The 14644-nt window shown below is 56.9% G+C and overlaps 3 protein-coding genes across 4 annotated transcripts in view; 2 read left to right on the forward strand and 1 right to left on the reverse strand.

Moving 5' to 3' along the window:
- The first annotated feature begins 2449 nt into the window (after positions 1–2449).
- Positions 2450–5412, forward strand: CTRB1 (chymotrypsinogen B1). The gene is made up of 7 exons (XM_039256437.1): positions 2450–2501; positions 3203–3306; positions 3421–3500; positions 3840–3918; positions 4221–4401; positions 4476–4609; positions 5251–5412. Exons 1-7 carry the CDS (start codon positions 2450–2452, stop codon positions 5410–5412), a joined length of 792 nt encoding a protein of 263 aa, XP_039112368.1.
- Positions 5413–6282: 870 nt separating this feature from the next.
- Positions 6283–10053, forward strand: LOC120248187 (chymotrypsinogen B-like). Its single transcript, XM_039256425.1, has 7 exons — positions 6283–6367; positions 6721–6845; positions 6935–7014; positions 7339–7417; positions 7866–8046; positions 9451–9584; positions 9892–10053. The coding sequence occupies exons 1-7, from the start codon at positions 6283–6285 to the stop codon at positions 10051–10053; spliced, it is 846 nt and encodes a 281-aa protein (XP_039112356.1).
- A 907-nt stretch (positions 10054–10960) lies between these two features.
- Positions 10961–14644, reverse strand: part of BCAR1 (BCAR1 scaffold protein, Cas family member) — a 37727-nt gene continuing 34043 nt past the window's right edge. For both annotated transcript variants that reach the window (XM_039256435.1, XM_039256436.1), the window contains exon 7: positions 10961–11951. In XM_039256435.1, coding sequence (XP_039112366.1) covers positions 11439–11951 — 513 coding nt within the window. In that variant the 3' untranslated portion in view covers positions 10961–11438. The remainder of the gene's footprint in view (positions 11952–14644) is intronic.

A 14644-nucleotide genomic window follows, 5' to 3' on the forward strand; every position in this document is an offset into this window, starting at 1 on the left:
CTGCTTTGTGGGCTTATCAGTGCCGTTTGGCCTCCTCCGGGCGACCACCTGCGACATTTAGGCACACTTTGCTCTTGCTATTACCTCGGGCCTGGATACAGCCTCCCGGGACTTAAATGTCCGGGTCTGGGTGAGGCCCTCCTGCCTGGGTGTTAGTAATGGTAAGAGGGGTGCCTGGGTGGCTCAGTCCGTTAAGTATCCGACTTAGGCTCAGGTCATGCTCTCCCGGTTTGTGAGATCGAGCCCCGAGCCCAGATGGGGTTCTGTACTGACAGATCCGGTTCGGATCCCCTGTCCCCACCCCCGCCCCTCTTCCCACTCACTTTCTCTCTCTTTAAAATAAATAAACATTTTTTGGGGCGCCTGGGTGGCTTAGTCAGTTAAGCGTCCGACTTTCGCTTAGGTCATGATCTCACGGTTCGTGGGTTCGAGACCCGCGTCGGGCTCTGTGCTGACTGCCAGCTCAGAGCCTGGAGCCTATTTCAGAGTCTGTACCTCCCTCTCTCTATGACCCTCCCCTGCTCACGCTGTCTCTCTCTCTCTCTCCTAGAAATAAATAAAACATTTTTAAAAAAATAAATAAATAAACATTTTTAAAAAATCTTTAAAAAATGATGAGGGTATGGGGCACCTGAGTGGCTCAGTCTGTTAAGTATCTGACTTCAGCGCAGGTCTTGATTTCAATGGTTGGTGGGGCTTTGCGCTGACAGTACTGAGCCTGCTTCAAATTCAATGTCTCCCTCTCTCTCTGCACCTCCCCCACTTGCACTCTCACTCTCTCCATAATAAATAAACATTTAAAAAATATATTTTAAAGTACAACTCCTTAGCTGGTAGGCATGCACATTTTACTTTTTTTTTTTTACTTAAAAATCTCCAACACCTCCCCATGGAAGCTTGCTAAAGCAGGAGAAATTTGTGTCTTTTCTTCTGTTCCAGTGGACTATGGGTCTGGGCCTGGTAAGCTTGGGTTGTAAGGATGGACGGGTTTGCACAGGTAGCATGGTCTCACAGAGGGGGCCGCGCCGCCCTCTGCAACCTGTTCTGTGCCTTGCTTTTGCCCCCGATACAGTGTGGCCATCCCTCGCTGTCATGGGACAGTCTTCTAGAACGCAAGAAAGGTGCCAACAGGCAATTCAGGAAGGTGTTCAGAGGACCAGCTAGCATGGATGACTTTGTGTTAGGTCCTAGCTCAGGATGGTCGTGCCCTTTCATACTGTGGGGTCCATACTATAAGCAGCCCCCATTTTATATACTTAGAAACAAAACCAGAGAGGGCAGGTAAGCTGCCCGAGTCTCCACAGCTGTTTGGTGCTGGAATGTGTGCCGGGGAGCACACTGCTCTCATCAGTGCGATGGAAATTAAAAATCGCCGTCAGATATCATTTTCCTTGCGTGTTTTGCGGGGCTTGCTTGTGCCTGGCAGCCTCACCTTCATGTTTCTCCATTTCCAGCTTCCCAAGTGCTGAGAAAGGGGCCCACCGCCCACCCTGTCACCCAAGCCGGAACCGGGCCTCCCTGCCTGCCTCCCCGCAGCCCTGTTTCCTGCCGGATCCGGCCTCCACCAGCTCTCATGGGGCCCAGTCTTGCCCCAGGATGCCACGTGCTCAATTCCAGGAGCCCATGGCACCACAGGGAAAAGCCCCGGCCTCCCATGAACAGGCTGTGGGCGGCTTGTCCTGAGCCACACTGCACACGGGCCTGTGACCGCCCCAGCTAAGGATCAGAACTTTCACTGAGACTTCTTGGCCACCCCCAAGAGCAGGGTAACATCCTCAGCCCCCTGGCCAGCCGCACCTTGGTCCCCACACCTCCTCCCTACTTGATCACACAGCCCAGTTTTTTGTTTTCTTTTGTTTTTAGAGAAGGGGAGGGAGGAGGCAGAGGGAAGGGAGAGAGAGAATCTTAAGCAAGCTCTGTGCTCAGTGCAGCGCCCCTAGGCAGGGCTTGAACGCAAGACCCTGGGATTGTGACCTGAGCCAAAATCAAGACTCAGATGCTCAGCTGGCTGAGGCATCCAGGAGCCCCTGCCCAGGGGTTCTGAATAACTAACAGACGAACTAAATCCCTGGTCCAAGTTTCTCCAGGGGAGACAAAAGGCTGGGGCTCAGACCCTGCTCAGGCCTGGCTGCTGCCTGGAAGTCCCCTCCTGAAACAGGGCCTGGAAGAGGAAGCCCAAGTTTCCTGAGTCCTTCCCCGTGGCTGTGGGTCGAGGGGCACCTTGTTTGGTTCCACCTTTGCCCTTGACTCAGACCCAAGCTCAACCATGGGCCGCAGCTGCTGCCATCCCAGGCCCTGATGCCAGGCCTGCTCTGGCACATCCTGCCTACTCGGGCACACGCCCAGGAAAGGATTATCACCTTAAGGTTTTCCGATAACAGCCTGGTGCACAGGGATATAATGGGGAGCTCCCCAGGCAGATACCCTGCATCTCCTTGACCACAGCACCATGGCCTTCCTCTGGCTCCTCTCCTGCTGCGCCCTCCTGGGCACAGCCTTTGGTGAGTTTAGAGCAGGCAGAGGCCAGGAGAGATGTTTCCGCTCCCCTCCTGCCCCTGAGGCCAGAAGGGGCAGCTGGGTCCCTGCTCCCAGTTCAGCCGAGCAGAGTGGTGTGAACCTGAGTGGGTCTCTCTCCCGCTCTGAGCCTCACCAGCCCCATCGCCACAATGGGGGTGCTGGGAGGATTGGACCAGACCAGCTGGTGAGGCCCCCAGGATGAGGCGGGCCTTCCTGGGGCTGACTGAGGCCTCACACCCTGTGCAAGGGAGAGGTCTGGAGGGAGTGCAAACTCTGAACAGCTAGTGGCTCCCAGCAGACTCAGATGGTAAGCAGGCAGGTGTGGGCGCTCTGGGCCCCTTGAGTCCAGCACTTTAAAACTTGTGTTCATTGAGCGCTTACTATGTGCCGGGAACACAGCAAGTTCCCCCTTGCCTGCTCATGCTTCTTGCATCCTTATCCTAACTCTGTGAGATTAGCAGCTGTATGATCCCCTCTTTTCTGAATGGTAAAGCGAGGCAGTGATGCGGCTGGATTCAAACCCACAGAGCCCAGCCTCTGGCCCATGCTTGAGTCCTGCTACCACCTCGCGGCCAACCTGCTGGGCTTGTCTCGGCTGAAGCACAGTCAGATTGAGTTGTCCCTGGGGGGTTCCTGGGAGGCCCTTGGCCTCCATGCCTCACTTCATACTCCCCCCCCACCCCAGGCTGCGGGGTCCCTGCCATCCATCCTGTCCTGAGTGGCCTGTCCAGGATCGTCAATGGGGAGGACGCTGTGCCAGGCTCCTGGCCCTGGCAGGTGTCCCTGCAGGTGAGGGGGGATTTCTGCGCAAGAGTGGGGGCCACACCAGGGTATTGGCCTGGCTGGGGCCAGGCCGGGGGCTGCTGGTGTCCAGCCAGCACTGACCTCTCCATCTTCCTCCAGGACAGCACTGGCTTCCACTTCTGCGGGGGCTCCCTCATCAGCGAGAACTGGGTGGTCACTGCCGCCCACTGTGGTGTCAGGTAAGGGCCCAGGGTCCCCAGGAAACCCCTTGGTGGGAGGAAGACTCTCAGCAGTGAGGGCTAGACCTTTAACTCCTCGTTCCTCAGTTTCCTTATTTGGAATGTGTAGAAAACCCAAGTCCTGCTGGTCTCCCAAGAGTTTCTGGGAAGGAAACACACAGCAGGCTGTATGGCAGTCTGTTTTGGGAGGCATTTATTGCTATTTTGAGCTTCCATCTCTGTGATCAACAACTTTGAGCACATGCACAAAGGTACACGCACACACGTGTGCACCCCGCACCCCTGCATGGCCTCACCACTTCACAGCAGGAACCCTCTCCTCTCTCTGGCCCTCTCCAGAACCACCCACCAGGTTGTGGCCGGGGAGTTTGACCAGGGCTCAGATGCTGAGGACATCCAGGTGCTGAAGATTGCCAAGGTATGGTGGCCCCCGGAGGCCTGGTGTGTGACCCCAGGTGGGGCAGGCCCTCAAGGTTGTGTGTGCAGCCCCAGGCTGATGTCTGAAAACCCCCAGCTGCTCCCGACCACCCCAGTGCTCCACGGTGATGAGGCAGAGCAGAAAGCAGGGCATTCAAGGTCTGCACCTGGGTCCTGGGCTCCTGGGGCCACAGAAGGGGCTGCCAAGTCGAACAGGCCATAGGCCAGAGAGCAGAACTGAGGTGACTTGGGGAGCCTGGTGCCCTGGTTCAGCCCTGCGTCAGCCTCTGCCCTCCCCCACAGGTTTTCAAGAACCCCAAGTTCAACATGTTCACCATAAACAATGACATCACCCTGCTGAAGCTGGCCACGCCTGCCCGCTTCTCCCGGACTGTGTCTGCTGTGTGCCTGCCCAGTGAGAGCGACAGCTTTCTTCCAGGGACCCTGTGCGCCACCACGGGCTGGGGCCTGACCAAACATACCAGTGAGTGACCTCCGGCTGGGCGGGTGGGAGGTCATGGCACCTGCCGTTGCTGACTACCCACCCTGTCCTTCCAGATGCACAAACCCCCGACAGACTGCAGCAGGCGGCCCTGCCCCTCCTGTCCAACACCGACTGCAAAAAGTTCTGGGGCAGCAAGATCACTGACCTCATGGTCTGCGCTGGGGCCAGCGGCGTTTCCTCCTGCATGGTACGGCCTACTGGACTCACCTCGCACCCCCTTCCCTCCCAGCGTGCAGTGGGTTCAGGCAGAAGCCCAGGCCAAGGGACTTGCAAGAGAGAAGATGGAAATAACACATAGGGCCTCTTTTGAGGGCTTGACACACTCTTCCTGGAATTCCTGCCTCAGCGGTTGTAAAAACTGATGACTTCAACAGAGGGATGCGAGGAAGGGGCTCTGGTCTTGAAACTGCCATATTGCAAAATTCCATCAACATCATCAATGTCTGAACAAATGGCATCCCCTGGGTTAGTGCAGTGTAGAACCTGGGCAGCGGAACATAGTGGCCTTGAGGGCTCTGGAAAGAATCAGGCAGCCCTCCCTCCCTCATGACGGCTCCAGAGCCAGGCCAGCACCACCCATGCTTCCTTCCTGTCAAACCAGCTTTATTGGGCCTCTGTTATAGGACCCCAGCTGACAGCCCAGATATGCAGAGGTGCACACAGATCACAGACGGAGCTGCTGAAGCTCCTTTCATAATCCCTCCAATATGCATGTGCTGGGCATCTACTGGCTGTGAGGCCCTGGAATGGTCTCTGGAACAATGTCCAGGGGCCCCTGGCTGAGACCGCCTGGCGGCCAGATCCAAGCCCCCTTCTCTCTCCCTGCAGGGTGACTCTGGCGGCCCCCTGGTCTGCCAGAAGGATGGAGCCTGGACTCTGGTGGGCATCGTGTCCTGGGGCAGCAGCACCTGCTCCACCTCCATGCCCGGCGTGTATGCCCGCGTCACCAAGCTCATGCCCTGGGTGCAGAAGATCCTGGAAGCCAACTGAGTCCTCAGCCCCACTGTGACCTCCCTGATGACCTCGCTCCCACAAAGAGTCAATAAACCAAAAAAAGACACATTGATGATGGTGTCTCCTGTGTTGGGGCCTCTGAGTCCTCATTCTCCCGAACCTGGGTCTTCACTGGGCCAGGTGCCAGAGGGTCCCCAGAGAGCCCCCCCTATCTTCCTCTCCAGAGTGGCCAGAAATGGCACAGATGATGGCGTGGGATCTGGGCTCCCACCCCGGCAGCAGGCACGAAGGCCTGGGGGTGCACAGGGAGCGGGCAGCTGGGGGATGAGCCTGCTGCTGACTCCACACACCTGCGGTCCCAGGGAACCTTCCCAGGAGCAGCCCCCCGGAACTGACTCTTTCCCAGGCCTGGGCAGGAGCCAGGTGCTTCTGAACCCAAGGACTCACGATAAGGGAGGGACGGCGAGGCAGGTTGCAATTGGTGGGCCAGGGGAATATAATGGGGGTCCTTCGGGCAGACCCCATCCCACCTCCAGAGCAGAACACCATGGCCCTTCCCTGGGTTGTCCTTGGCTTCCTCCTCTTTGGCAGCAGTTCTGGTGAGTGCAAGGTTCTGGTGGGCCCGGCAGCCCCAGATCAAGCCTCTCCCACCCCTGGCCCCGCACCCAGAAGCTGGGAGCTGGAGGGCTAAGTCCTCGCACCTCTAATGGCCCGCTGGGGCCAGCGCCCTGCCCACTCCTCTCAGCCTCTCTGGGCGGCTCTCCTTGGCTCCCCACTTCTCCTTCCCCCTGGAGGTCCGTTGGGCCCCTCAAACTCACCTGGACATGACATGCTGGACCTGCCTCGTTTCAGCCTCATCCATCCGCTCAAAAGCCGGGAGTGGTCTGGGCTCCTCCACACTCGAGAATGCCTCCCACGCCCATCTCCTTGGCCCTGTCCCCCGGTCCTCTGGAAGTGGGCAGCCTCCCGGGTCCGTCCTGCTCCGAGCAGGGTAACACTGGGACCCCAACCTGCCCTGGCTGCAGACTCAGGGGCCATGAGAGCAACAGCGACTCCAGCAGGACATCCCAGCCCCCATGACCCAGGACCCTGGGTTCAGCGGGGGAGGGATGCTCCTCCCAGGACACACAGTGGACAGCCAGCCTCTGGCTCTAGGCCCCACCCAACTCCAGACGTCCTCAGCCTAAAGGACCCTCCACAAGGGCACCTGGGGCAGCTGCTGTCCGGGTGACAAGGTGCCAGGTGCCCTGCAGTGGCCAAAGCTCTGGGCGCTAGGTTGCCACAGAGGCCTGGAAGTACCAGGTCTCTATCCCCAGCCCCCTTGGGACACCATCCACTGACCAGCTGCCCTGACCATGCACCCAGGCTGTGGGGTCCCTGCTGTCCACCCTGAGCTGAGTGGCCTGTCCCGGATTGTCAACGGAGAGGATGCCATCCCCAGCTCCTGGCCCTGGCAGGTGTCCCTGCAGGTGAGGGAGAAGCTGAGGAGAGGTGGGTTAGACGGGGAGGGGTCAGGCATGAGGGGGCGAGGCTGACTGTCCCTCACCTGTGTCCCCAGACTCGCGCCGGCTTCCACTTCTGCGGGGGCTCCCTCATCAGCCAGCACTGGGTGGTCACCGCCGCCCACTGCAGGGTCAGGTGAGGCCTGGGCTGAGGCATGGCTGCCAGGGAACAACCGCCATTCCTATCCCTCCCCCCACCCGGGGCCCCCACCAGGCAGCCAGGCGCTGAGACAAACGGCAGTTGGGGATGAGCTGCTCCTATACCCCCGTCATGGAGAAAATCCCCACCCGCATGCCCCCCACCACCTCAGGCCCCAGCCTGTTCCAGGAAGAGCTGGTCTAGTCCTGTGCCTTCACCTTACAGATGGGGAAACTGAGGCCCAGAGGTCACCATGGGAGTGAGTGGCCCAGACAGGGCTTCCCTCACCTGGGCACCCTCTGCCACCTCCTCTCTCTCTAGGAAGAGCCACCGCGTGGTGGCCGGGATGTCCGACCACGGCTCTGATGAGGAGGCCGTCCAGGTGTTGAGGATCGCTGAGGTACCGCCAGGCGGGCTGGTGGAGGAGGGTGGGTTGGTAAGGCCAGGGCAGAGCTGCCCCTGGGTGCCAGGGATGAGGGAGGAGCGCGGCGGGCAGGGTGTGTGGGCACAGAGGACCCCGGCCAGGTGGCGCAGGCCTCACCCACCAGAGCCTACTCTCCGCCCAGAGCCGCCTTTGCCAAGTAATAAGACACCTTTTCAAATACTGAAGGTTGTTTCTGATTAGAAGTTTGGCTCATTGTAGAAAAGCACAAAAATAGAAAAACTAAATGTCACCAATGTGTCAAGTGCCATTTTCCCATCAGTTTCCAGAGATTTTGTCTGTGCAGCCCCATCTGTGTTCTCTCTCAACAAGCGCCCCCTGGCACTGAGCCCTCTGCGCGCCCGTGGCCCCACCCGTCCTTCCCTCCTTCCGTGCGGCCTGCCCAGCCCCCACCGCGCCTCCACAGGTGTTTGAATACCCGCTGTGGGACCGGCATTCGGGCCGCAACGACATCGCCCTGCTGAAGCTGGCCACACCTGCCCTCCTCTCATCAACCGCGTCCCCTGTCTGCCTGCCCAGTGCCAACACCAGCTTCCCTGACGGCTTCCTCTGCGCCACCACCGGCTGGGGCAAGACCCGGTATAACTGTGAGTGTCCTTCAGGGGCTTTTCAGAAGGGAGACTCATTCTGCTTTTTTGGTCTAAATTCCAAGCACGCACACTGCAAGTCATGTATCTTTCCATTTCTTCTTCAAAAACATTTTTTTTTCTTTAAAGTTTTTTAATGTTTTTATTTCTGAGAGAGAGAGAGAGAGAGAGAGAGAGAGAGAGAGAGAGAGAGAGAGAGAGAGAGAGAGAGAGAGAGAGAGAGAGAGAGAGAGAGAGAGAGAGAGAGAGAGAGAGAACGTGAGCAGGGGAAGGTCAGAGAGAGAGGGAGACACAGATCTGAAGCAGGCTCCAGGCTCTGAGCTGTCAGCACAGAGCCCGACGCAGGGTTCGAACCCACAAACCGTGAGATCATGACCTGAGCCGAAGTCGGACGCTCAACCGACTGAGCCACCCAGGCGCCCCATCTTCAAAAAATTTTTAAATGTTTATTTATTTTTGAGACAGAGTGCGAGTGGGGGAGGGGCAGAGAGCGAGGGAGATACAGAATCTGAAACAGGCTCCAGACTCTGAGCTGTCAGCACAGAGCTCGACACGAGGCTCCAACCCGTGGACCACCAGATCATGACCTGAGCTGAAATGCGATGCTAAACCGACTGAGCCACCCAGCCTCCCCCAAAACCCTCTTGATGAAAAGGGACCGCACATGAATAAAGATGAGCTTAAATACCATGCACCTGAAGACGTCGTTGCTGAAGAAACGCCTAAGCACCAGCAGGTGGCACTCGCACCAAGTTGCCTCGAGGTCCACGCGGCCCTGTTTGCAGCCTGGACTCCTCTGCAGACTTGAGGGGGGCGCTTGTGTGAAGCTCGCCCTGAAGTCTGGGCGGGGAGCCGAGTGTCCAGGTGCGGTGCGGGGGGGGCCCCGAGAGTGCGGCTGGGTCTCCCCTCCCCCGGCTGCTCCCCCTGCCGACGAGCCTCCTGCAGAGTCGCGGGTGCTCCCGCCGCGGCCCCGGCTCGCCTGCTGGTCCTTTAAGCAGAAGGCGGCGGCCGGCAAGGGGCAGCAGCAGGAGCGTGCTCCCCCAGCTGCCACCCAGAGCAGCGGGTCCCCTGCAGCGTCCCCATGAAAAGGACGACAGTCTCCTTCCCGGGAGGTGAACGTGCCCTCCGCCCACCGCCCGGGCTGCCAGGGCAGGGCTGTCGGCTGAACAACCGCGCTGGAAGCCCCGTCACCCCTGCCTGGGGTGGCATCAGAGACGAGGGCGTCCCGCAGAGGCTGTTAGGTCTGAGCGAAGGTGGGCAGCTCCGTTTCTGAGGTCCTCGCGATGCGGAAGGACTAGGACAGGGCCGGGTCTCCAGGCGCCGCCGGTCTCCACCCCGGGGTGGGCAGGCCGGGGGGGGGGTGTCCTGACCGCCACCCCCCCCCGGCCTCCTGTGTCCCTCCAGCCCACCAGACCCCCGACAAGCTGCAGCAGGCGGCCCTGCCCCTCCTGTCCAACGCCGAATGCAAGAAGTTCTGGGGCAGCAAGATCACGGACGTGATGATCTGTGCGGGGGCCAGCGGCGTCTCCTCCTGCATGGTAGGGCCCGGCCCCGCCCCCGCCGGCCTTGCCCCGCCCCCGGCCCCGCCGGCCTTGCCCCGGCGCAGGGGTCCGCTCCACCTCCCTCTGGGCGACTGCGGTGGGGGTGGGGGTGTCAGCCACGTGCCCCAGGCCCACCAGGAGTAGGCGACACAGCCGGGGCTGCCCCGTGGCCCAGGGCCCTGCCCAGTCGCTGTGCCCACACTGGTCATCTCTCTGCACGGAGCCTGCGCTCGGGCAGGTCAGGGCACCCGGGGCCGCGGCACCCCGCGTCAGGCTGGGAACCAGGTCCTTTCTCCTCCTGCAGGGCGACTCGGGCGGCCCCCTGGTCTGCCAGAAGGACGGAGCCTGGACCCTGGTGGGCATCGTGTCCTGGGGCAGCGACTGGTGCAACCCATTCTCACCAGGGGTGTACACCCGCGTCACCAAGTTTATTTCCTGGGTTCTCAAGGTTCTGGAAGCCAACTGAACCCCTGCTTCCCCCTCCCCTCACTTCCACAAAACCCAAATAAAACCCTAGAGCAACCGCGTGCCTCTTCACTTGTGTCCTCGCCAGGGAGCTGAGTGCCAGGAGGCTGGCTGTCTTCGCTGGGGTCCCCTCTGTGGAGTCCAGAGTCGAGAGGGCTGACAGATCCTACCCTTTCTTCACAGAGATGGGGAGACTGAGGCCCAAGTTCACATGCAGAACAATCAGAGCTAGGAGGGGCACTTCCGGAATCCCAGGGCTCTAGCCTCACCTGGGGTGCCAGACATACCCCGAGGGGCTGGGGAGGACACACACGGACCCAGGGCAAGGGCCCTCTGGGCCCCCACACTCCAGCTTGGAGGCCAAGTCTATGTGTATTTCAAATAAGACACTTTGGAAGAAGTTCCACAAGCTGAAATTATGAGCTTCTTTCTAAGAGCAATGTTCTGGGTAAGGTCTGTGGAAACGCGTTATGGGAATTGTGTGTCGCCCAGCAGTGCCCTCGGCCAGCTCCGTGCCGCAGTAAAGCCCACCTCGCTGCGGTCCCACGCCGGTCCTCGCTCTGGCCAGAGGCTGTGGGACCTCACTGTGGGCTCTGCACTCACGGGGCCCCTCCGGCCTCAGGCGCTGGTGCTGGGGAGCCTCTCCAGCAGCCCAGCCCCCCAGGTCTCAGGGCCATTGGCACACTGCCCCCACCTTGCAGGAGACACCTGGCCTCATGGCCCGCGCCCGGCCCTGTTTCCCAGGGCCCTGGCTTTCTCTTGAAGGGACCCACTGTTTCTTTACCCTCCTGAGAGCCGCCCACGGCCTCCCCACAAATCCCCTAGTCGGCTGCTCTTCCCCTGCGGCATTGGAGATCAAGGACACACCTGCCCACACCCACCGCCCTCCTGCCTCTCACACTGGAGGCTACTTTTCATTTTTAAACTTTTATTTAAATGTAGACTATTAGTCAAATGATTGGAAAATCAATAATGAAAAATAGTGTTTTAGAGTTTTTCCTCCTGGTACAGCAGTGCTTGCGCTGTCAGGGGAACAGGGCACCCCTGTGGGTCGAGGGTCAGCTCAAGGGAGCTCAAGGGGTCATCTGAGGCCATGTGGGTCAGGGGCCTGTACGGCTGGCCTGTCCCCAGCGTACTCAGGGAAGACCACCAGCTCACTCCTCAGGCTCGGCTCCCGGGGCCCAGCTCTGCTTGGGCTCCTCCTCCGAGGCCCCGTGCCCTATCCTGCCGCATCATAAATATGTACAAATCTCTGGACAGTCTGGGGCACCAGGCCCAGGCAGAGCTGGGGTGCCTGTCCCCATGCCTGCAGCACGGCGACTCTCGCAGGGCGGGTGCCCTGGGCAGCCCTCCTCCCCTCACCCCCACACCTCTGGTCCTGTGCTCTCAGGCGGCGGCCAGCTGGCCCAGGACCCGGCGAAACTGCTGGGTGCTGTGCCCGAGCTCCTTGACCCTGTCCACCATGTCCTGGGCGGCAGCAGGCGACGGGTACTGCAGAGCCGCGGCCTTGGTGGTGGCGACGATGCCACGCAGGAGGTCACACAGCAGGTTGCTGTAGTGGGTCACCTGGCTGCGCACGTCGGCTGCCTTGGCCTGGCGTGACAGCGTGTCCCCGATGAACACTAGCTTGTGGGCGCTGAGGATGACGAACTTGCTGTGCGCCACGAAAATCTTGGGTGGCTGATTGGTGGCCACGGCGGTGAAGAAGGCGTCCACTGCGTTGGTCAGGGTGGTAAGGTTGGCCTCGCACTGCTCCAGGTAAAAGAGCAGCAGCTGCCGGTCCGAGGGCCCCAGGCCGCCTGTCCGCCCTGGGGCCAGGGGCTGGGCTGCTGTCCAGTTGGCCAGGTCATGGTCTATGGGCCGTGACACCTCCTGCTCCAGTCGCTCAAACTGCTTCAGCTGGGGCAGAGGGAAAGCACAGTGAGCAGCGCAGCCACGCAGCACAAAGGGAACACACGATCTCCGTGCAACAGGCAGAGCCCGGGTCCTCCGCAAGGAACTTCCGCCAGCCTCAGAAGGGTGTGAGCCCCTTTATCTAACAGCTCTGAAGCGGCGAGCGAATGCGCAGCTGCAGGTTTCGGGATGCCAGTCTCCTGGTTTGGGTGCTATTCCCTGCTGCCTTAGGTCACAGTCAGTGGGGACACTGCATGAAGGACACACAGGCCTGCTCTGCACTCTCTGCAACTTCCTATGAATCTACATGTACTTCAAAATGAACACACACACACACACACACACACACACTCTCTCTCTCTCTCTCTCATACACACATTTTGTCCTTAACATATACACTGTGAAAAGCGTACATCAAGCAGAAAAGAAAGCTGTCACCTGGAATCCCATGCACCCAGAAATAACCTCTGCTTAAGTACAATTCTGGTAAATTATCCTTTTGCAACTCAGGGCTCAATTCCATGACCCTGAGATTATGACCTGAGTCAAGATCAAGAGCCAGATGCTTAACCAACTGAGCCACCCAGGTGCCCCTATAAATTATTTTTTATAACCAAACATTAAATTTTTACAGATGATATGATACAATGTCTCCAAAATGAATTGGGAGAAGGGGTGCTAGATAACCAGATCAGCTATTGTGCCCCGGATTGGGGCTGTGTGCATGGTACCAAGGGAATGTCTTCTTTAATTTTATAAATGTATTCAATTTCCCACAATAAAAACTTTAAACAAAAGAAGAAAGGTAGGAGCGCCTGGCTGGCTTAGTTGGTAGGACAAGTGACTCTTGATCCTGGGGTTGTAAGATTGAGCCCCACACTGGGTATAGAAATTACTTATTTTAAAAAAAAAAAAAAAAAAAGGTAGATCATGGTATGTGTAAAACTTCGGAAAACAAAATTCACATAAATAAACTGGCGCCTGGGTGGTTCAGTTGCTTAAGTGACCGACTTCAGCTCAGGTTCATAGCTCACGAGTTCGAGCCCCCTGTCAGGCTCTGTGCTGACAGCTTAGAGCCTGCAGTCTGCTTCGGATTCTGTGTCTCCCGCTCCCTTTCTGCCCTTCCCCTGCTCATGGTCTGTCTCAAAATAAACATTTAAAAAAAAATTTTTTAAAACAAAACAAAAACTGGTGACTATTCTTCAAGATATTTTCCTTTAAACATGAATATTCCTATTTCTTTTTAATTTTTTTCCCTATTTCCTTTTTAAATAGCAGACTGGAAAAACAGTACGTGTGACCCAAGAACATAGGGTTTATGGGCACCAACTCACTATGCATTCGAAAATGTGCAAGTAACTTCTGACTTCTCAAAAACTAACTACTCACCAACAGCCTACTTCTTGTTGAGCGGAAGCCTTACCAATAACATAACTAGGTGATTAACACATATTTTGGATGTTACATATATACTGTATTCTTACAATAATAATTTTTTCAGTATTTCTAGGCTATGTGGTTCATCTGTTTTTTCAAATCAAGTCTCCAAAATACCTTTCCAATACGTTTATTGAAACAAATCCAAGTATAAGTGGATCCATGCCGTTCAAACCCGTATTATGCAAGGCTTAACTGAATATAGAGTATTTTATAGCCTCCTGTTAGCACCTAACGATATAGGTCAAAGGCTTCCTGTCAGTCATGACAGGAGGAGCGAAAGGGACACTTCCCTGCCTTGGGGTTATGGGCATTGACTGACGTGTCCTTATTAGAGGCGGTTCTGCCCTGGGGACTAGGCGGCTGTGACCAGCTGTGCACAGACTCAGAGACACACAAGTTCTATTTTATCCAAGATTCCAGGCCTTAAGTGGCTAAACCACCTTGGCGCTGCCCCTTCCTGATAGCTGAAACGCTCCCACTTTCCTCCTCGGGCAGTGGCCTGGTGAAACTCACCACGTGGCCCTCTACCCAGTGAGAGGAGCACACTCATGTTTAGTTTGAACTCTGCTGGGTCTTTTCTGTTCTTCGACAATTCTTAATAGCTACATGCTATTCTACTGTATGAATGTTTATATTTTATTTAATCCATTAATATTAGATATTTGGGGTGGTGGTTTCCAGATTTTTCACTGATGTGGAAAAGGAGCAATCAACACCCTTGGTTGATACATTTTACCCACCTGTATTGTACTTGTGCTTTATGTCCCTGGCCTAAGAGCTCTAGGCCTTTATTTATTTATTTATTTATTTTTAATATTTTTATTTATTTCTAGGGGAGAGAGAGAGAGACAGCATGAGCAGGGAAGGGTCAGAGAGAGAGGGAGATACAGACTCTGAAATAGGCTTCAGGCTCTGAGCTGGCAGTCAGTACAGAGCCCGACGCGGGGCTCGAACCCACGAACTGCGAGATCATGACCTAAGCGAAAGTCGGACGCTTAACCGACTAAGCCACCCAGGCGCCCCATAGACCTTTAGAGTTTTTTATGTATTCTCCTATCTTTTATTCCAGCTTCTAATAATTTCTCTAAGTGATCAAGCATTTATATGAAGAGATTTATATTCAACTCAGCACTGTTTACAGAAGTAATTCTGGGAATAACTGACATGTCCACCAAAAGGAGAATGGATAAATAAATGCTGGAAGGGTCCTGAGAAAGATAAAGTACATGTTCATTTCTTTAATCAGTGGAGATTCCATA

Source organism: Hyaena hyaena, unplaced genomic scaffold (genome assembly GCF_003009895.1).
Source record: "Hyaena hyaena isolate Hyena2069 unplaced genomic scaffold, ASM300989v1 scaffold_584, whole genome shotgun sequence".
NCBI classification, from domain to species: Eukaryota; Metazoa; Chordata; class Mammalia; order Carnivora; family Hyaenidae; genus Hyaena; species Hyaena hyaena.

Excerpts from the sequence above, each read along its gene's own strand:
- CTRB1 (XM_039256437.1), top strand. The coding sequence starts at position 2,450 with ATGGCCTTCCTCTGGCTCCTCTCCTGCTGCGCCCTCCTGGGCACAGCC. Across the intron at positions 2,502-3,202 it reads CCTCCTGGGCACAGCCTTTG|GCTGCGGGGTCCCTGCCATC; the intron begins GTGAGTTTAGAG and ends CCCCCACCCCAG. Across the intron at positions 3,501-3,839 it reads GCCGCCCACTGTGGTGTCAG|AACCACCCACCAGGTTGTGG; the intron begins GTAAGGGCCCAG and ends GGCCCTCTCCAG.
- LOC120248187 (XM_039256425.1), top strand. The coding sequence starts at position 6,283 with ATGCCTCCCACGCCCATCTCCTTGGCCCTGTCCCCCGGTCCTCTGGAA. Across the intron at positions 6,846-6,934 it reads CCTGGCAGGTGTCCCTGCAG|ACTCGCGCCGGCTTCCACTT; the intron begins GTGAGGGAGAAG and ends CTGTGTCCCCAG. Across the intron at positions 7,418-7,865 it reads AGGTGTTGAGGATCGCTGAG|GTGTTTGAATACCCGCTGTG; the intron begins GTACCGCCAGGC and ends GCGCCTCCACAG.